The sequence below is a fragment of the Dendrobates tinctorius genome, unplaced genomic scaffold (assembly GCF_039654945.1).
Source record: "Dendrobates tinctorius isolate UK_male_01 unplaced genomic scaffold, ASM3965494v1 ptg000075l, whole genome shotgun sequence".
Classification (NCBI taxonomy): Eukaryota; Metazoa; Chordata; class Amphibia; order Anura; family Dendrobatidae; genus Dendrobates; species Dendrobates tinctorius.
In genome coordinates, this window is record NW_027361743.1 from 21,094,566 (window position 1) to 21,115,454 (window position 20,889).

The 20,889-nt window shown below is 47.6% G+C and overlaps 1 protein-coding gene across 18 annotated transcripts in view; it reads right to left on the bottom strand.

Moving 5' to 3' along the window:
• PARP4 (poly(ADP-ribose) polymerase family member 4) overlaps positions 1-20,889 on the bottom strand; it is a 278,533-nt gene that overhangs the window by 147,287 nt on the left and 110,357 nt on the right. For 17 of the 18 annotated variants that reach the window (XM_073583072.1, XM_073583086.1, XM_073583085.1 and 14 more), the window contains exons 31-32: positions 20,211-20,237; positions 769-816 (exon numbers count right to left, since the gene is read on the bottom strand). The exons of the other annotated variant lie outside the window; for it this stretch is intronic. In XM_073583072.1, the coding sequence (XP_073439173.1) occupies positions 769-816; positions 20,211-20,237 (75 nt within the window). The remainder of the gene's footprint in view (positions 1-768; positions 817-20,210; positions 20,238-20,889) is intronic. 18 annotated transcript variants of the gene reach the window in all.

Sequence of the window (20,889 nt, forward strand, 5' to 3'; positions counted from 1 at the left end):
ACTTTGTGCCTTTTTTCATCTTTTTCTTCTCCTCTACCCCATGCGCATCCTGCTTCATACAGTGGAAATAGCTGTCATTTTCTTATTCTTATCTGCTAAAACGACACTTCCCAGCAGCACCCTGCTTCTCCGCAGTGCTGCAGGCCGCTCCATTTTCTCTCCTGTATGCTTTGACTGAGTTTAGCAGTTGAGACCAGCACAATACCCCTCTGCCTCGCATCGTCCCCAGTGTGACACGCTGGGGCATCTGTGTGGAAGAGTCAGGCCGGAGTCACTACTACTTAAAACCAAGCTCTGGCACCGGCACTCCGGAGCGGAGAGCGTGCAGCTCCATGTATTGCTGTGTGGCTGCACGCTCCGCTCCGGAGTGCCGGCGCCTAGAGCTTGGTTTTAACCTGCGAGACTCGGCCGTATCTCGCTGTGTGTGATCCCGGCCTCATTGTCAGACTCTTCCACCAGCAAATAAAAATGGCAGCCAGCTGCATACAAAATGTAATAAAAACTTTATTTATAAACTGGTGTACTTTTCTTTAACATAGACGTCAAACATTTTTTTCTTCACTGGGAATCCTGTTGCAGTTCCAGTCTGTGCAGTTGGAGTTGCTTCTACTTCATATTTAGCAGAGTCTAACCCCTTCTTCTGTTTGTTGCAGATCATATCCTTGATCTAAAGTCCAGTCACATCTAAAAGCGGCCTCACAGCCTTATATAACCCTGTGCCTTGAAAGCTGAGCAATTAAAAAAAAATAAATAAATGAAGTAACTTACCATTATTTCAGCCACATCATCACAACAAGCCTCTTCATACGCTAATGGCTAAAAGAGAAATTTTAAAGATGTTCATTAGTAAATAAATCTTTCAGAAATAATTTTCAGAATCATTTTAGAAATACGTCTTTCTAATTGTCCAGTCCCCACCTTACTTTATACCCAGACCTTTAGCGCTACGTGAAGCAGTGACCAGTACAGACCATATTTATAAAGACTGAATAATAGGAAGTGCTGCGTATCATCAGCAGATCTGCACTTCAGGAATCTAAGGAAAATTGGTGTCTACGCTCCGACAGCTGCGCACGAGCCTGGAGAATGCTCCCTGCCAGAAGGCACAGTGATTACTGTAAAACTTAGTGGAGAAGGGATAATATTTTTCATGAAAGAAAATTATGCTAATGTATTGTTGCTTTCAATATTCTGTCAATGATGTACAGTGAGGAAAACAAGTATTTGATACACTGCTGATTTTATAAGTTTTCCCACCTACAAAGAATGGAGAGGTCTGTCATTTTTATCATAGGTACACTTCACCTGTGAGAGACAGAATCTAAAGATAAAAATCAGAAAATCACATTGTATGATTTTTACATAATTAATTTGCATTATATTGCATGAAATAAGTATTTGATCATCTAACAACCAGCAAAAAGTCTGTCTCTCACAGACCTATTAATTTTTTTATTAAGAAGCCCTCCTACTCTGCACTCATTACCTGTATTAATTGCCTCTGTTTGAACTCATTTGCTGTTTAAAAGATAAATTTCCACACACTCAATCACACTCCATCCTCTCCACGATGGCCAAGACCAAAGAGCTGTCTAAGGACACCATGGACAAATTGTAGAGCTGCACAAGCCTGGCATAGGCTACAGGACAATAGGCAAGCAGCTTTGTGGAACGATTCACTGGTCAACACAAAAAAATCATCAGCAAAGGTAATATGTCTGTTTTATGGAATTTGATGTGCTGATTCCAGAAATATTCTTAGTTTTGCTCTATCACATAAAGGTTCTGAGATAGAAGTATTTTAGTTATTACGTTATTTCTGCATTTTCAATGTATGTGCTTTTTCCTGTGTTATTCCCATTTCTTTGCTTGTCTTACTTAATTGTGAATTTTCTTACAGGGACATCAGTAAAGGTTTTAGTGAGTTTTATGGGAAGGAGCACTGACAGTGCAGTCAACCAATGACTGATTCTTGGAAAGTCACATGTTATGGGGAGGAGCTAACTGTTATGAAGTGGTAAGATTTGAGTCAGTCAGAAAAGGATGGTGATGACAGCAAGGACTGGTATGTGAGACTGACAGGAGACAGGCCTCAACAGGGATCTGAGCCCTGCCACAGGGAGATAGAAGGGAAGGCAGCGGACAGCCGCCATTGTGAGGAATTTCACTGCATTTCTGGGAAGGCAAGTCGCCTCAGAGGGAAGGCTAGTTTCACACTAGCGTTTCTGCCGTCTGTGCATGGCCGCCGATAAGCCCCGCCCCCTGCGGCGTCCCCTCCTGACATCACCGCCTATTATCGCACAAGGCCGCATGCGATCTGCGCACCCTATCTTTAGTATAGGGTGCGCAGACCATGCGCTGACCGTGTGCTAGTAGGATTTTTTAGTGCGCTGGGCACTTTTGAAGGTGCGCCGGTGTGCGCCGAATACAGCATGTTGCATTTTGGCGCGCTCGGCGCACCTTCAAAAGTGCGCAGCGCACTCAAAACTCCTACTAGCGCACGGTCTGCGCACCCTATACTAAAGATAGGGTGCGCAGATCGCATGCGGCCATGTGCGATAATAGGCGGTGATGTCAGGAGGGGGCGCCGCAGGGGGCGGGGCTTATCGGCGGCCGTGTGCAGACGGCAGAAACGCTAGTGTGAAACTAGCCGAAGAAAACAGCTCAGCCACTGAGGTGTAACTGAGTGAGGGTCTCCACAGAGCAAGAACCTGAAAGCAGCCAATATCACACAGAGAAACTGCCTGTCTGCAAATGTTCATCTGTAAGGAACAGGCTGACCCGTTCACCTCACAACTGTATATAGTTATCTACCAGATCACCTCCAGTAGCATCAGCTCTAAATACAAGCTGCCTCTGTCATCTCTGGGGAAATATCTACATAGTCGGTCGGCTCATCGCATTATTTTTAGTTTGTCACCAACATTGAACTGATCTTACTCTGTTTGATCTGATTTAAAGGAGAAAAATGCCCTGACAGTGAATCAATCATCCGAGCAGATTCTGCTGTGTGTGTGGTTCTTTTACACCAAAAGGCCAAGTACCTTCAATCACTCATGATATTAAAAAGATGTACCAGATGGACTTTAAGGGCAGAGTCACACTGGTGTATTTCTCCTGCGATAATCGCATCGCACTGAACGGACTGGCCGGCACCGCTCCTGACCTGAGCATGACGGATTACTATGCAGCTGTGAAGCTCAGGTCAGGAGAGCCGACAGCCAGTGCGAGTTTTACAATCCGATTCTCGGACGAAAAATACGGCAGTGGGACTCTGCCCTAAGTGTACACTTGGTGATCAGACAAAAGCTGGGCCCCTCATGTGATATGCTCAGGTTTTACAAATGGTCTTCGTGACTGGTTGAATATGAGGAAAGTGGCTATGCCATTTGCTGCTCCCATGATTTGGAGAGAATCCAAAAATCATAGTGATGACTGCTACTTTTGTTTTATGAAACCGAGAGGTTTTTTTTTACAAAGAACAAACATAAGATTAATTACCCTGAACTTGAATCTGCGATTAGGCCAGTTCCACATGATGGTACCTTGCCAGATTCCTGTACCACCGTTTTCTGAATTGGCTGAAAATTAAGTAGAATATGAAGACTATGAAGCTGAAGCTACTGGCGAAGACAGAGACCTCAAGTACAGATGAGAGAGTATGTTCGTTACTCGAAATTTCCGAGCATGCTCGGGTGTTTTCCGAGTAGTTTGGGCATGCGCAGAGATTTAGTTTGTGTCGCCGCAGCTGCATGATTTGTGGCTGCTAGACAGCCTGAATACATGAGGGGATTTCCTAACAAACAGGCATTCCTCACATGTATTCAGGCTGTCTAGCAGCCGCAAATTATGCAGCAAAACAAACTAATTCTCTGAGCACGCCCAAACTACTCGGAGAACACCCAAGCATGCTCGGAAATTTCAAGTAACGAGCACACTCGCTCATCACTAACCTCAAGTCAAGATGAGTATGTACCTGATGGAGCAGCTGAGCAGCCAGAATGCTTTACACAACATGAATTAAATGATCTCAGAGACCTTTCATTGTCAAAAGATAAAGCTGAACTTCTTGCGTCTAGGTTGAAACAGAAGAATCTTCTTCATGATGATGTCAAAGTGTGTCATTACTGAAACAGAAGTAACACTAACACAATGTTTCACAGCTGATGGACCAATGGTTTACTGTAACAATGTGAATGGCCTCTAAGAACTGAATCAAGAGTATATTGTTGCAGATTGGCGGTTGTTTATTGACTCATCCCAGAAAAGTTTGAAAGCCGTGCTGCTTCACAATGGAAATATGAACCCATCAATCCCTATTGCTCACTCATGTCATCTAAAAGGAAAGTTATGAAAATCTCTCGTTTGTTTTGGATGCTATACAATATAAGCATCATCAATGGAATATCTGTGGAGATTTGAAAGTGATTGGTCTGCTAATGGGAATACAAGGAGGTTTCACAAAATATTGTTGCTTCTTGTGTTTATGAGACAGTAGAAATACAGTACAGCATTATGTTCATCGTGATTGGGGACAGAGAAACATCTATGCTCCAGGTAGAGACAATGTTCAGCATAATCCTTTAGTTGCTCCAACAAAAACCTTCCTTCCTCCACTACATATAAAGTTGCGATTGATTAAAAACTTTGTGAAAGCCATGGCAAAGACAAATTCTCAAGGGTTCCAGTTCATTTCACAGAAATTCTCCAGAAAAATTGAAGGAAGGTATTTATTGTTCCTCAGATCAGAGAGCTAATGAGAGATGATGTTTCAAGGAACTCTAAATGATAAGGAATTGATATATTGGAAAAGCTTCAAGTGGATCTGTGAAAACTTCTTAGGAAAACAAAAATCTCCAGAATATGTTGCACCTACCGCCAGTGCAGCTGGTTCATTGAACGGGGCCCCAGGGGAGAGGGGGCCCCTCCAGCACCCACATGGCTAATTATTCAATTCAAATTATCCATGTGGAGTGCTGCAAGGAGGAGAGGAGAGCAGCCTGCAGGAGGCGGTAGAGTGAGGGCTGAGGTCAGTAGCGTAGCTACGGGGGGGGGCAGAGGGGGCAGCTACGTGCCCTGAGAAGGCGTTGGGGGGCCACGGTGCCAACAGTGGGCCCCCCACCTCACAGCCAGCAATGTCCTCCTGGGCTATTCTGTGTGCACAGGACCTGTGATGAGGTCACAGGAGGGGCGGAGTCAGGGGTCACATGATCAGGGGCTTCAGTGGCTGCAGGACTCTGCTGTGCTGGTTGTCATGGTGCACTGCTGGATGAGGTAAAGTTTATGTGTGGGGTCAGGAGGGGTTTAAACACAGGGTGGATGTGTACGGGGTGTACGGAGCGGAGCCGTGTGTGTGTACGGGGTGTACGGAGCAGAGCCGTATGTGTACGAGGTGTATGGAGCAGAGCCGCGTGTGTACGGGGTGTGCGGAGCGGAGCAGCGTGTGTACAAGGTGTACAGAGCGGAGCCAGGTGTGTATGAGGTGCACGGAGCACAGCCGTGTGTGTACATGGTGCACGGAGAGGAGCCACATGTGTACAAGGTGTACAGAGCGGAGCCGTGTGTGTATAGGGGGTGCGGAGTGGAGCTGTCTGTGTATAGGGGGTATCAGGTGCAGTAATAGGGACACATACGGCAGCAGCGGCTCAGCATTGGGGTATCAGGTGCAGTAATAGGGACACATACGGCAGCAGCGGCTCAGCATTGGGGTATCAAGTGCAGTAATAGGGACACATACGGCAGCAGTGGCTCAGTATTGGGGAATCAGGTGCAGTAATAGGGACACATACGGCAGCAGCGGCTCAGCATTGGGGTATCAGGTGTAGTAATAGGGTCACATACGGCAGCAGCGGCTCAGCATTGGGGTATCAGGTGCAGTAATAGGGGCACATATGGCAGCAGCAGCAGCTCAGTATTGAGATATCAGTTGTAGTAATAGGGACACATACGGCAGCAGCGGCTCAGTATTGGGGTATCAGGTGTAGTAATAGGGACACATACGGCAGCAGCGGCTCAGTATTGTGGTATCAGGTGCAGTAATAGGGACACATACGGCAGCAGTGGCTCAGTATTGGGGTATCAGGTGCAGTAATAGGGACACATACGGCAGCAGCGGCTCAGTATTGGGGTATCAGGTGTAGTAATAGGGACACATATGGCAGCAGCGGCTCAGCATTGGGGTATCAGGTGTAGTAATAGGGGCACATACGGCAGCAGTGGCTCAGTACTGGGGTATCAGGTGCAGTAATAGGGACACATACGGCAGCAGCGGCTCAGCATTGGGGTATCAGGTGCAGTAATGGGGTCACATACGGCAGCAGCGGCTCAGTACTGGGGTATCAGGTGCAGTAATATGGGCACATACGGCAGCAGCGGCTCAGTATTGGGGTATCAGGTGCAGTAATAAGGACACATATGGCAGCAGCTGCTCAGTATTGGGGTATCAGGTGCAGTAATAGGGACACATACGGCAACAGCGGCTCAGTATTGGGGTATCAGGTGCAGTAATATGGGCACATACGGCAGCAGCGGCTCAGTATTGGGGTATCAGGTGCAGTAATAAGGACACATACAGCAGCAGCTGCTCAGTATTGGGGTATCAGGTGCAGTAATAGGGACACATACGGCAACAGCGGCTCAGTATTGGAGTATCAGGTGCAGTAATAGGGACACACACGGCAGCAGCGGCTCAGTATTGGGGTATCAGGTGCAGTAATAGGGACACATACGGCAGCAGCGGCTCAGCATTGGGGTATCAGGTGCAGTAATAGGGGCATATACGGAAGCAGAAGCTCAGCATTGGGGTATCAGGTGCAGTAATAGGGACACACAGCAACAACGACTCAGTATTGGGGTATCAGGTGCAGTAATAGGGACACATACGGCAGCAGCGGCTCAGTATTGGGGTATCAGGTGCAGAAATAGGGACACATACGGCAGCAGCGGCTCATGATTGGGGTATCAGCAGGATGAGGGGTTTGTGCAGGTTGTGGATAGATGGTGATGGGGCTGGAATATGAGAAGTGAAAGGTGTCGTTGTTGTATTCTCTGTAGCAGAGTCGTGGCTGGAGAAGTTGTCATGTCGGTCTGGGCCAGATGGAAAAGACGTGAAAAGTGAACGATTCCATCACAAAGATCGTCAGCGGTAAGACACCAACTAAAACTGTGCAGTAATCACATATGTTTTGTAGGACTGGTATTTACCACTGACCATATGGCGGTAATATCAATATTGGTTTTTATATAGGGATTATTTTCAGTAAAGCGCAGTCATCTCCTACATCCACTATTAGGGGGCGTCACCGAGTTGTAATCAAAGTTAACTAGTTAGGGGCCCACTCAGAAGTTTCGCCCCCCCGAACCAAAACCCTAGCTACGCCTCTGGCTGAGGTGATGATATCAGATCAGTGGCCAGCGTCAGTGCTGCCGCTGCCGCTGTGGAGGAGGAGACAGACACAGACTGACTGTCACTCACTGTGCCTGTGGTGCCGGCCGGACGGTGGCTGCAGTGCAGCCGCAGGTCAGTATGTGATGTGTCTGTCTGTGTCTGACTGACTCACTTGTGCCGTGCCCCTGCCCATATGCTGCAGCAGCTCAGGAATGTGTTGAGTGCGGACACTGTATAGTGTGGAATGGATGGATCCTCTTGGTCTGGCCTGCGCTACCTGCTCTAGGTAAGAGTACTAACAGAGCTGAGCAGGACTGAGGGACTGGGACCGAGGCACGGGCATGATTTTGGGGGGCTCCTGGGGTGGGGGAGAAGTTGAACTGAACATGGCAGGCATGATTTTGGGGGGCTCCATCCTGGGGGAGAACTGAAGCATGATGGCCCTTGGCTGCTCATGAATGGGGGGCCCCTGGCCTGGGGAGAAGGGAAGCATGGCCTTGGCTGCTCATGAATGGGGGGCCCCTGGGGAGAAGCATGGCTGCTCATGAATGGGGGGGCCCCTGGCCTGGGGAGAAGCATGGCCTGGCTGCTCATGAATGGGGGGGTCCTGGCCTGGGGAGAACTTGAAGCATGGCCTGGCTGCTCATGAATGGGGGGGTCCTGGCCTGGGGAGAAGCATGGCCTTGCTGCTCATGAATGGGGGGGCCCCTGGCCTGGGGAGAAGCATGGCCTTGGCTGCTCATGAATGGGGGGGCCCCTGGGGGAGATGCTTGGCTGCTCATGAATGGGGTGGCTCATGGGGGGAGAAGAAACATGAATCGGGCGGCCCATATAGGGGAAGAAGCAGCATAAACTGGGGGGGCCACATGGGGAGAAGCAGCATAACCTGGGGGGCCACATAGGGCGAGAAGCACTATGCCAAAAGTAGATCGCATATGGGGGAGAGCATTATGAAACAAAGGGAAACGGGGGTGCCTATATATATTACCTGGAGGTTGTCGTGCTATATAGGTTATTTAAAGGCTATGCTGGGCTGTATATATTACCTGGAGGCTGTTTTGGGCTGGATATATTACTTGAAGGCTATGCTGGACTGTATCTGTTACCTTAAAGCTATGCTGGACTGTATATATTACCTGGAGGCTGTGCTGGGCTGTATATATTACCTGGAGGCTGTGCTGGGCTGTATATATTACCTGAAGGCTGTTGCTGGACTGTATATATTAACTGAAGGCTATGCTGGGCTGTATACCATATCTTATTTGGAGGCTGTGCAGTGCTGTATATATTAACAACTAGAGGCAATGCTGGGCTAGTGGGCTATATATTGTCATGATCCATGCGGGATCATGTCATATAAGAGCACTGTTAACCTTTTTTTTTCTCTCTCTAAGCTTTGTGCTTAGAGATAGTTTTGCCCTGGTGGCCAGTATGGTCATTGCACTGGTGTTTTTAGAGATAGTTGTAATTGCACGGGAATCACTAACAGGTGTGTTTACTCAATAAAGGTGTGTCAGTTGTGCTCACTCACGTTGGTGATATTGTTGGTCTTTTCCAACCATCCTGGGTGAAGGACGGAGCTGAGGAGAGTCCAGGGCAGCTCAGTCAGAGTCCTGGAATGGCAGCTATGGTGTCAGCGAGAAATTTGTGTAAAGCATGGTGGAGTGGCAGCTATGGTGTCAGTGAAGAATTCTTGCAAAGCTTGGTGGAGTGGCAGCTATGGTGTAGAGCTGCACTCAGTTGCTGGACTCTGTTGCTGGAAGCTGCACTCAGGTGCTGGACTCCGTTGCTGGACAGTTGCACTCAGGTGCTGGACACTGTTGCTGGACAGCTGCACTCAGGTGCTGGACTCTGTTGCTTCAAGGCGGCACTCGGGTGCTGGATGCTGTTGCTGTAAAGCTGCACCCAGGGGTTGGACACGGTGAGAGGAAGATGCACTCAGGTGTTGGACTCTGTTGCCAGGATGTTTCCCTGTTTGTCACTTTTCCTCATGTTGGTGTTAGTACAGCGGTGGGACCAGTGCCTGCACCACCCAGCTCCCTAGTAAGGAATAGGTGTAGGGTGTGCTAGGGTGACAGGTATCCTGATCGGCGACAGGTGAGGAGCCTGTATAGGGAATGTTAGGAGTGTTAGGGACACTGACTCAGGGGAGTGCAGGAGGTCTCCACGTCCCCCGCTCCCTATCGCAGGGCCCACCGTTGTAAATGTTTCCCTATCCCCTGTGTCTTGTTGTATTAGTTACCGGCCTGCGAGCCGCGTCACACTGGACAATTACACGTGCCGTGTCCTGTTGTATTAGTTACCGGCCTGCTGGCCGTGTCACACAGGACGGGGCACGTGACATATATGTTATTTGGAGGCTGTGCTGGCCTGTATATATAATTTGGAGGCTGCAACTGGCAAATATAAATACAGCCCAGCAGCACTCTACAGATATTATATCCAGCCCTGCATAGCCTCAATATTAGATATACAGTACATTTACGGTTGGGAAAATCCGCAGCAAAAATTGACATGGTATAGATTTTCCCGCTCTAAAAAACGCAGCAAATCCGCTGTATATTTTAGTGGCACCATGTAACGCGGATCTAGCACAACTGCACTTGTCGCTCCCGGCCGCAAGCCCAGTAGAGAATGAATGGGGCGTGCCGGATCGGTGCCACAAGTCGCCCGTTAGGCGGCAGAGGTGCGGTAGTCTGCCGGATCTGCTGCTAGTAGGGGGGCCCGAAAAATTTCTTGCACAGGGGCCCACTACAGTCTGTGTCCGCCCCTGGTTGCAGGTGTTGAGGAACTGCTAAATGCATACCAGTGTCTTGGATGTCGTATGTCTCTGAAAATGCACTTTTTGTATTCACATTTACATCAAAATCTTGGAGATGTAAGCAATGAACAAGGCGAGAAGTTTCACCAGGACATTAAAGTAATGGAACACCGCTACCAGGGTTTTTGTAATGACTCAATGATGGCAAATTACTGTTGGATGTTACCGTATTTTTCAGACTATAATACGCACCGGACCATAAAACGCACCCCAATTTTCAGAAGGAAAATAGGGAAAAAATAATAATGTGTCAAATGGGGGTCCGTCTTACAGTCCGAATTCAGCTTACCTGGGAAGGGATCCGGCACAGGTGGAGGAGTGGTCACAGGGGTCATTCAGAGGTCCAGGCTCGTGCAGTGGCGGCTCTGTGCTGGGGCAGGTTGGTTGTGCTGGAGCAGCTGGGCTGTACTGGGGGGGCTGTGCTGTGGCAGGTGGGCTGTGCTGGGGCAGCTGGACTGGGCTGGGGCATCTATGCTGGGTCTGGGGCAGCTGTGCTGGGCTGTGCTGGGGCAGCTGGGCTGTGCTGGGGCTGGGGCAGCTGTGCTGTGCTGGGGCTAGAGCAGCTGTGCTGGGGCAGCTGGGCTGGGGTAGGTGGGCCCTGTGGGGTGAGGGTGGTGGCTCTCTGTGCTCCGGTGCAGGCTCCAGTGCAGGGGCGGCGGCTCCGCGGCATTTCCTCCAAGCCCGGAGGCCCGCCGCCATGTTGCGGTGGCCTCCGGGAACATGGACGCCGGGAAGATGGCCGCCGGTTCGGGAACGGCGCATGCGCAGGTTCAGATCTCGTCCCGAGATCTCGGGGGACGAGATTCAAATCTCGGGGACGAGATCTGAATCTGCGCATGCGCCGTCCCTGGACCGGCGGCCATCTTCCCGGCGTCCATGTTCCCGGAGGCCACCGCAACATGGCGGCGGCCAGCAAGGGATGTGCGGGGGCCTCCGGGCTTGGAGGAAATGCCGGCGGAGCCGCCGCCCCTGCACCGGAGCACAGAGAGCCCCTACCCCTGCATCGGTGCACAGCCCGCTGCCACCACCGCACTACAGAGCCCCGCGGCACCCGCATCAGCCACCAGCCATGATCGAAGGTTAGTACATTGCGACCATAAGACGCACCCCCACTTTCCCCCAACATTTTGGGGGAAAAAAGTGCGTCTTATGGTCCGAAAAATACGGTATATAGGGACAACCCTGAAAAATCGTATCAACAACAGTCTAATGTCAAGCACTTTTAATTTCTGCTCATATTTTGGTTTCTATTTTGCATGTGAAATTATTTTGGTTCAACAAAAACTGTTTTGTAAGGAGAAGCATTTTTTTTCTGATACGTAGATTACTGTTTTCTTAATGTCGCCAGTATATTTCCTATACCTTATAATAATGATGCTGCTCTATGGAAATTATACGTGCTACAGAAAATCTATATACATTTTTTAAATCAGGACAAAAAGATGATTCAGAAAAGTACAAAGTCATCTGCAATGATTACAAAAAATATTTTTTGTAGACCTGTGAAATGGAAGAAACACAAGATGACTGTCAATTTTCCTGGGTCTGAGGCTCCATGCAAGATCTCGCCTCGTGGGGTAAGGATGATTCTGAGAACAGTCAGGATAACGCCCAGAACTACAGGGGAGGACCATTAGTAACACACTACGCCGTCATGGATTAAAATCCTGCAGGGCACACAAGGTCCCTGTCATGATCCAGACCGGGTTTTGGGTCTTGTCTCTCCTTTCCTGGTCTGGTCATTCAGGGGTTAACTTTCTCTGCCTCATTCCGGCGTTGGGTCTGCTATTTCTCTGAGCCACATCCTGCAGGCAGTGCCAGTTATATTTCCTGCTTACGGCATGTGTAGCTGGCTCTGGTGAGACCCTGATTTGTTCTGCTGCGTTTAGCTTACTTTGCCCATGTCTGTGTACCCTTCTCCTACCTGTCCCGACTCTGTGTCCCTGTGTGTTTGGACTCCCCGGTACTTGACTCTGCTTTGACTTTGACCTGATTCTGTCCCTTCCTTCTGGTACTTATGCTACGGACCGGTACTGACCTTTTTGTGCTCTTCTGACTCTACTACGCTACTCTCTGGTATCGACCCGGCTTGTCTGACTATTCTGCTGCCACCTGGTGGTAGCCTCGCTGCAGCGCTGCTGGTCTGCTGCGAGCAGGATTCCAGCCCTCTCTCCACTCTGCTGCCATCTAGTGGAGGTTGCGTTACTCTGCATTTACATGCAGTGCTGCAGCGTGACAGTCCCCTGCTCATGCCAGCACATATCCAGGCCTGTTTAAAATTCGCCAAAGACCATATAAATGATCGAGAGGAGGCATGGGAGAAGGTCATGTCATCAGATGAGACCAAAATAGAACTTTTTGGTATCAAGTCCACTCGCCGTGTTTCGAGGAAGAAGAAGGCTGAGTACAATCCCAAGAACACCGTAACAGCCATGAAGAATGGTGGGGGAAACATCATACTCTGAGGGTGCTTTTCTGCAAAAGAGACAGGACAACTGCACCGCATTCAAAAGAGGATGGATGGGGTAATGTATTGCAAGATTTTGGCCAACAACTTCCTTCCCTCAGTAAGAGCATTGAAGATGGGTCATGGCCTGTCGTGACTGCAACTAATAAGTGGAGCCATGAGAAACATTTCTAGGTCCTGGAAAGGCCTAGCCAGTCTGCAGACCTGAAAAAATAGAAAATCTTTGGAGGGAGCTGAAACTCAATGTTGCCCAGTGATATATCACCCAGAAACCTGAGAGATCACGAGAAGATCTGTATGGAGTGGGCCAAAATTGCTGCTGCAGTGTGTGAAAACTTGGTCAAGAACTACAGGAAACGTCTGACCTCTGTAATTGCAAACTGTGATGGTGTGATATGCTATATGGATATCATTTTGAGTATATCGCTATTTCACTGATTTGCATAGTGTTAATCTTGATGCCTTGTATGTCTGCAGCCTGACTTTTGTCTATGACTCTTGATGACCCCCTGTAGTGTCATCATCCCCCAGGCACCTTTTGTCAAGTCTGGGCGGCCTGAAAACTACCAAACCTGTTTGACTCTGCCTGGACATAATGAGGGGGCTGGGGAGGACAGGGACTGGTCAAGTCAGTTGCTGTGTGCAGAGCATGGTGTGAAGACAGGACTTTGGAGAGAAAGAAGAATATATGGAACATGTTATCACCTTCAGCTGGATTTTGGAATCTCATCTCCCTGGACATGTTATACTGTTACTGAACTGCATTCAGATTCTGGACTATCTATCTTTTGTGGGGTGGACTGAATATGGACCTTTCATATTTTTGCCTAAATAAATGTCTTGGAATTGTTCACTCTCCTCTTGCTCTGTTGATTGTGTGATACCAGAGAAGGACCCCGTGACAACTGGTTGGCAGCGGTGGGATCAACAGAGCGTAACCCAATGGAGAACCACCCACAGAGTGAGTATAGAAATTGGACTGTATCCTGTTTACAGGAGAGAGCCAGAGACCTGGGCCTGGACTACCAGGGACTGACTAAAGAGGCCTTAATTGACCTACTGGTGGGTGCTAGTCAGACCACCTACTCCCATATGTCTGAAGGACGAGCACTGGAGACAGGGATCCCCACCCCCAAAAGCCAGTGGGTGGTGTGGTACGAAGAAGAGATGGCGGTTCTGGGCCCCGGCGTCTCTCAGGAGTACAAGGAGGAGGCTGCCCGCCGGGCACAGCGGAGACAAGAAGCAATGGAGCTTGAAAGAGGGAGTAATGCAATGTGGAGTGTAACCCCAACGATCCGGGAGCCTGTACGGATCACCCGGACAGAGTTTAAGCCATTTGATGAGGCTTCCGGAGATGTGGAGGGGTTCTTCAAGGACTTTGAGCAGCAGTGTGCTGTGATGGAGGTGCCCCACTCTAGCTGGATGCGTTTGTTAGTGGGGCTCCTGAACGGAAGCATGGCGGAGGCTTACCGAACCATTGACGCAGAGCGGAATCGGGATTATAACATTGTAAAGCAGACTATCCTGGATTACCATGCTATCACCCCAGACTCATATAGGGCCAAGTTCCGAGACCTCCCATGCACCACAGGGGGATCGTTTAAGATGTATGCACATAAGATGTCCCAGGCATGTCGGAGATGGCTGGAAGCAGAAAACGCCTTTACTGTGGAAGATGTTATACAGGCGTTCCTTATAGAACAATTTCTTGCCAAGTGCCCCGCAGAGGTACGGGAATGGATCCGGGAGCACACGCCGTGTACCGTGGATAAAGCTGCAGTTTTGGCCGATGAAGCCCTTACTATCCGACCGCAATGGAGGAGGCTTCTGGACAATGAACCACGGCCTGCTCCCGCTCCCCGTCCCCCTCAGATTATATCTGCCCTTCCACCTAGTCGCAAGCCGCTGACTATCACGCCTCCCAATCCTGGGCCCCAACAGTTCCGACCACGACCTGGGGGTATCACAGAGAGGAGATGTTATGTGTGTGGGCAACCTGGACATTTGCAGTTTGGATGTCCCTCAAGGATTCGGAGGGAGCCCCACGCAGCCCCACCTCGTCCAGTGCATCTGGTGCACTCCATCCCGCCTGAGGAAGAGCTACCACCATCCCCACCAGAGTGGACCACCGACCACGGCACCATAGATACTCCTCCTGGAGTGTACGGACTTCAGCCTCTGTCCTTTGGCTACCCAGAGCAACGGCAACACCACCTGCAGGATGTCTTAATTGATGGATACAAAGTGTCAGGATTTAGAGACACGGGGGCATTTCTGACTATCGCTGACACCCGTGTGGTTCGACCCGAGGCAATTCACCAGGGTGCAGGAATTCCCATTGTCTTGGCGGGGGGTGTCCGCAAATATATACAGCGAGCTTTGGTGCGTTTGGATTATGGTTTTGGAGAAAAACTGTGCTGGATTGGAGTTATGGGAGGACTTCCTGCAGATATCCTCCTTGGGAACGACATTGGGGAGTTACAGTGTCATTTCGTGGGAGCAGTCACCCGACTACAGGCCCTTCAAGCACCACAACATCCGGACCCCACTGAGGAGCAATCTGTTTGGCCAGAAGGTCCGTGGGCCTCTCACTCTTCTGAAAGAACAATTGGAGGGAGATATCGCAGACATTGGAATGCCCATCATTCTCTACGTTCTAGAGTTTAGAGTTCAGAGATCATCTCGCCCAGCTAGTGGCTAATGATCAACAGCAAATGGCCCAGTCCAGTCAAGAAACCTGGTATGACCGTAACGCCAGGACCCGGGAATTTATGGAAGGACATCAAGGGCTTATAATTATTGCAACCCCTGCCACTGTACAAGGAACTATAAACGATTGAGCAACGTGGACTATAGTGAGCAGGCCAGAGGTCTGTGTAGACCTCATAGCGTGCTCACTTATTATGAGGGGGGAGAGGTTGTGATGGTGTGATATGCTATATGGATTTCATTTTGTGTATATTGCTATTTCACTGATTTGCATAATGTTAATCTTGATGCCTTGTATGTCTGCAGCCTGACTTTTATCTATGACTCTTGATGACCCCCTGTAGTGTCATCATCCCCCAGGCACCTTTTGTCAAGTCTGGGCGGCCTGAAAACTGCCAAACCGGTTTGACTCTGCCTGGACATAATGAGGGGGCTGGGGAGGACAGGGGCTGGGCAAGTCAGTTGCTGTGTGCAGAGCATGGTGTGAAGACAGGACTTCGGAGAGAAAGAAGAATATATGGAACATGTTATCACCTTCAGCTGGATTTTGGACTCTCATCTCCCTGGACATGTTATACTGTTACTGAACTGCATTCAGATTCTGGACTATCTATCTTTTGTGGGGTGGACTGAATATGGACCTTTCATATTTTTGCCTAAATAAATGTCTTGGAATTGTTCACTCTCCTCTTGCTCTGTTGATTGTGTGATACCAGAGAAGGACCCCGTGACACAAACAAAAGATTTTTGTACCAAATATTAAGTTCTCTTTTTCTATTGTATCAAATACTTATTTCATGCAATAAAATGCAAATTAATTATGTAAAAATCATACAATGTGATTTTCTGTTTTTTATTTTTAGATTATATCTCTCACAGTTGAAGTGTCCCTACGACTTCTGCATTCTTTGTAGGTGGGAAAACTTGCAAAATCTGCAATGTATCAAATACTTATCTTCCCCACTGTATATATATTGGTATTATTTTTTTGGGGGGATGGGGTGTTCTACCCTTTTCAAATAATCCTTTAAAACAGCAATTTTGAAAAATTGGTACACCGTGCTATGCCTGAAGGGTCTGACACAGAGGTTTGTTTTTTTTTAGTTTAGTGATCTCAAAGAACTTGTACCCCCTGCACCATCAACTCAGGGTACTAAATAAGGAAGGGCTATGAGTAATTTTTCTATTTATAGAAAAAAATGTGCCTTCCCTCCTAAAAAGAGCCGTAAGTGTCTGTTATAGGTCATCAGGAGGCACGACTTGGGGATACATGTAACTTGTAAGGCCGGGTGCACACTGTCAGTAATTGACAGCGCTTTGGATGCAGCACATGTGCTGCGTCCAAAGCGCTGCCGGCATTTGAGCAGAGGTGATTCCGCATGTGTTCAGTGAACCGTGCGGATTCACCGCGTCCAATACATTGGACGTGTGAAATTTATCTTGCCGAGACTTGCGTCTCGGCAAGATAAATTGACATGCTGCGGTCTGGAAAGAAGCACCACCTGCTGATCCATGGGTATTGGTGCACGCATTGCTGTAACATCTGGACATTGTGGGTTGGATGCTGCAGATGTACGCAGCGTCCAACCCACAGCATTTACTGACTGTGGGAACGTACCCTAATACTTAACAGCTAGACAGTTGTCAAGAGGGAGTGATTGAAGTAGAGTTCTTATAGAAGTGATCTGTGGTTTGCTGTAGTACGTGTTTTTTTTATCACCTGTTACCTGTTTCCATTTAGTTTATTCCTCCCTGTCCCTATCCTCCTCCCTATTGTTGGTTTGTATGATAGAGGTTTTCTGTTATGCCAGTTTTGTCTTTGTGTCTGATTTACCTTTCATTTCTGTCCCATGCCCCATGGGGTGGGTGGAAGGGACCAATCAGGGTTTAACAGGAGCATAGTAAGGTCGGAGACTCGGGCCGCTCTACCTTGAAGGGTACCCCCAGGACAGGGATAATTAGAGTTTCAGTTCCAGGGACAGTTTGAGGCCCCACTTCCTTACCGAAGACAGTCACAGATTGACAACGTTACAAAAGTGTAGCAATCATATGGAATATATCAGGTTACACAATAGGTATCCTCAGGGGCAATTTAAAGAGAGCGACTGCTCACAATTACGTAATTTACCATGATATTTATTTACTTTTACCCAAAGTCACGAACACTGCAGAATGCCATGTGAGTACATGGGCGAGTTCTCGGCATTCTCGCAGAATCTACTCCAGGATACATATCTTTGCAAAGTATATCTTTATGCACTACAGAACTGTGAATAGTGACTGCATTTCAGTTTCCTCTGAGCATACCCGATGAGGACTCCGATATACAGTTGTGGCCAAAAGTATTGACACCCCTGCAATTCTGTCAGATAATTCTCAGTTTCTTCCTGAAAATGATTGCAAACACAAATTCTTTGATATTATTATCTTCATTTAATTTGTCTTAAATGAAAAAACACAAAAGAGAATGAGGCAAAAAGCAAAACATTGATCATTTCACACAAAACTCCAAAAATGGGCCACACAAAAGTATTGGCACCTTCAGCCTAATACTTGGTTGCACAACCTTTATCCAAAATAACTGCGACCAACCGCTTCCGGTAACCATCAATGAGTTTCTTACAATGCTCTGCTGGAATTTTAGACCATTCTTCTTTGGCAAACTGTTCCTGGTCCCTGATATTTGAAGGGTGCCTTCTCCAAACTGCCATTTTTAGATCTCTCCACATGTGTTCTATGGGATTCAGGTCTGGACTCATTGCTGGCGACCTTAGAAGTCTCCAGTGCTTTCTCTCAAACCATTTTCTAGTGCTTTTTGAAGTGTGTTTTGGGTCATTGTCCTGCTGGAAGACCCATGACCTCTGAGGGAGACCCAGCTTTCTCACACTGGGCTCTACATTATGCTGCAAAATTTGTTGGTAGTCTTCAGACTTGATAATGCCATGCACACGGTCAAGCAGTCCAGTGCCAGAGTCGGCAGAGGTGATCATCAAGAAAACTACCCCAGCACCTCAGCCCGCTCCACAGGCTCTTCCTTTGCAATGTCGTGTGAACCACACACAAGGTCTCCGGAAAGAGAAAGAAAAGAAACTTCAACTCTACTCCTGAAAGATAGCGGTCCTGAGGTTCTTATACACAGTCATTCTGATTCCCCACCTATAGTGGTGATATTCAATAGACCGGGTTATATAGGCAGGAGCTAATTTAAAAGGCGGTCACACTGGGAGTCCCGCTTCCGGAAGTCTGCCAGGAGTCCCTTATTTAATAGAGATATACATCAAGAGTGGTAGTACAAATTGTGCTGTTTATCAGCCAGTAGGTGGCAGCGGAGTACCACCTCCACCCAAACTTTAATATTATGTTCAGTAGTAAAGGTATATCCAGCCACTGTGGCCTATTAGGAGAATTGTGAGAGAGTCCAAAGGCTTTTATAAAGAGGATTCAGAGATGTAATACAAATATTGTCCAAACAGTTATGTTTCCCCTTTAAATGATTGTTCTCTTAGGTATAGAAGTCACAGTTAAGCCTCTCCTCTGTCCATTCTTTCTTCCCCCCCTCTTCCCTCGATGCAAGGCCCCCTCTCCACCAATTCAGTCCACAACGATCATATATAGGGAACAGTCAGTGTTCGTGTGCCCCGTAAGCCCCTGCCAGGGAGCAGACCCCATACCTGCAGTTTCAGCAAAGCAACCCCAAAACATCAGGGAACCTCCGTCATGTTTGACTTTAGGGACCGTGTTCTTTTCTTTGAATGCCTCTTTTTTTTCTCCTGTAAACTCTATGTTGATGCCTTTGCCCAAAAAGCTCTACTTTTGTCGCATCTGACCAGAGAACATTCTTCCAAAACGTTTTAGGCTTTTTCAGGTAAGTTTTGGCAAACTCCAGCCTGGCTTTTTTATGTCTCGGGGTAAGAAGTGGGGTCTTCCTGGGTCTCCTACCATACAGTCCCTTTTCATTCAGACGCCGACGGATAGTGCGGGTTGACACTGTTGTACCCTCGGACTGCAGGGCAGCTTGAACTTGTTTGGATGTTAGTCGAGGTTCTTTATCCAACATCCGCACAATCTTGCGTTGAAATCTCTTGTCAATTTTTCTTTTCCGTCCACATCTAGGGAGGTTAGCCACAGTGCCATGGGCTTTAAACTTCTTGATGACACTGCGCACGGTAGACATAGGAACATTCAGGTCTTTGGAGATGGACTTGTAGCCTTGAGATTGCTCATGCTTCCTCACAATTTGGTTTCTCAAGTCCTCAGACAGTTCTTTGGTCTTCTTTCTTTTCTCCATGCTCAATGTGGTACACACAAGGACACAGGACAGAGGTTGAGTCAACTTTAATCCATGTCAACTGGCTGCAAGTGTGATTTAGTTATTGCCAACACCTGTTAGGTGCCACAGGTAAGTTACAGGTGCTGTTAATTACACAAATTAGAGAAGCATCACATGATTTTTTGAACAGTGCCAATACTTTTGTCCACCCTCTTTATGTTTGGCGTGGAATTATATCCAATTTGGCTTTAGGAAAATTCTTTTTGTGTTTTTTCAATTAAGACAAATTAAATGAAGATAATAATACCAAAGAATTTGTGTTTGCAATCATTTTCAGGAAGAAACTGAGTATTATCTGACAGAATTGCAGGGGTGTCAATACTTTTGGCCACAATTGTATCACGTCTGCATGAACGAGAGAAGTCATCATCTGGGTTGCGACAGAAGAGTCAGCCAGACTTGACGTTTTTGCTGAATGAAAATATGGAGATCAAAACCTCTAACAAAATAATAAAAAAATATTAAATACAGAGGGAATAATAAGAAAAGAACTTACAGTTGAGAGAGCCTCAGATAAATCGTCCTGAAAAAAGATAAGAGGATAAATCAAATCCTGGAAACTTACGCATAGAGATAAAAATTAATTAACTGATAATTTTTATTACTTAATTTTTTTTTTAATGACGGGACTAGTACTGAATTAGAAGAATGGTGTGCACTGCGCCAAACACAAGCACCGACACATTATAGTAAAGCTGAGCTGTGCTGGAAGCCGGCTCACAGATTAATGGGCAAAACCGTGCATGTGCCGTTAACTTACTGGGCGAGCGAGCATGCAGCTGAGACAATCATCTCGCTGTATATACTCGGCCAGTATAGCTCTGATACAGCAGTAGCCTACAGTGGGTGCGGAAAGTATTCAGACCCCTTTAAATTTTTCTCTCTTTGTTTCATTGCAGCTATTTGGTAAATTCAAAAAAGTTCATTTTTTTTCTCATTAGTGTACACTCTGCACCCCATCTTGACTGAAACCCCCCCAGAAAAGTAGACATTTTTGCAAATTTATTAAAAAAGAAAAACTGAAATATCACATGGTCATAAGTATTCAGACCCTTTGCTCAGTATTGAATAGAAGCACCTTTTGAGCTAGTACAGCCATGAGTCTTCTTGGGAATGATGCAACAAGTTTTTCACACCTGGACTTGGGGATCCTCTGCCATTCTTTCTTGCAGATC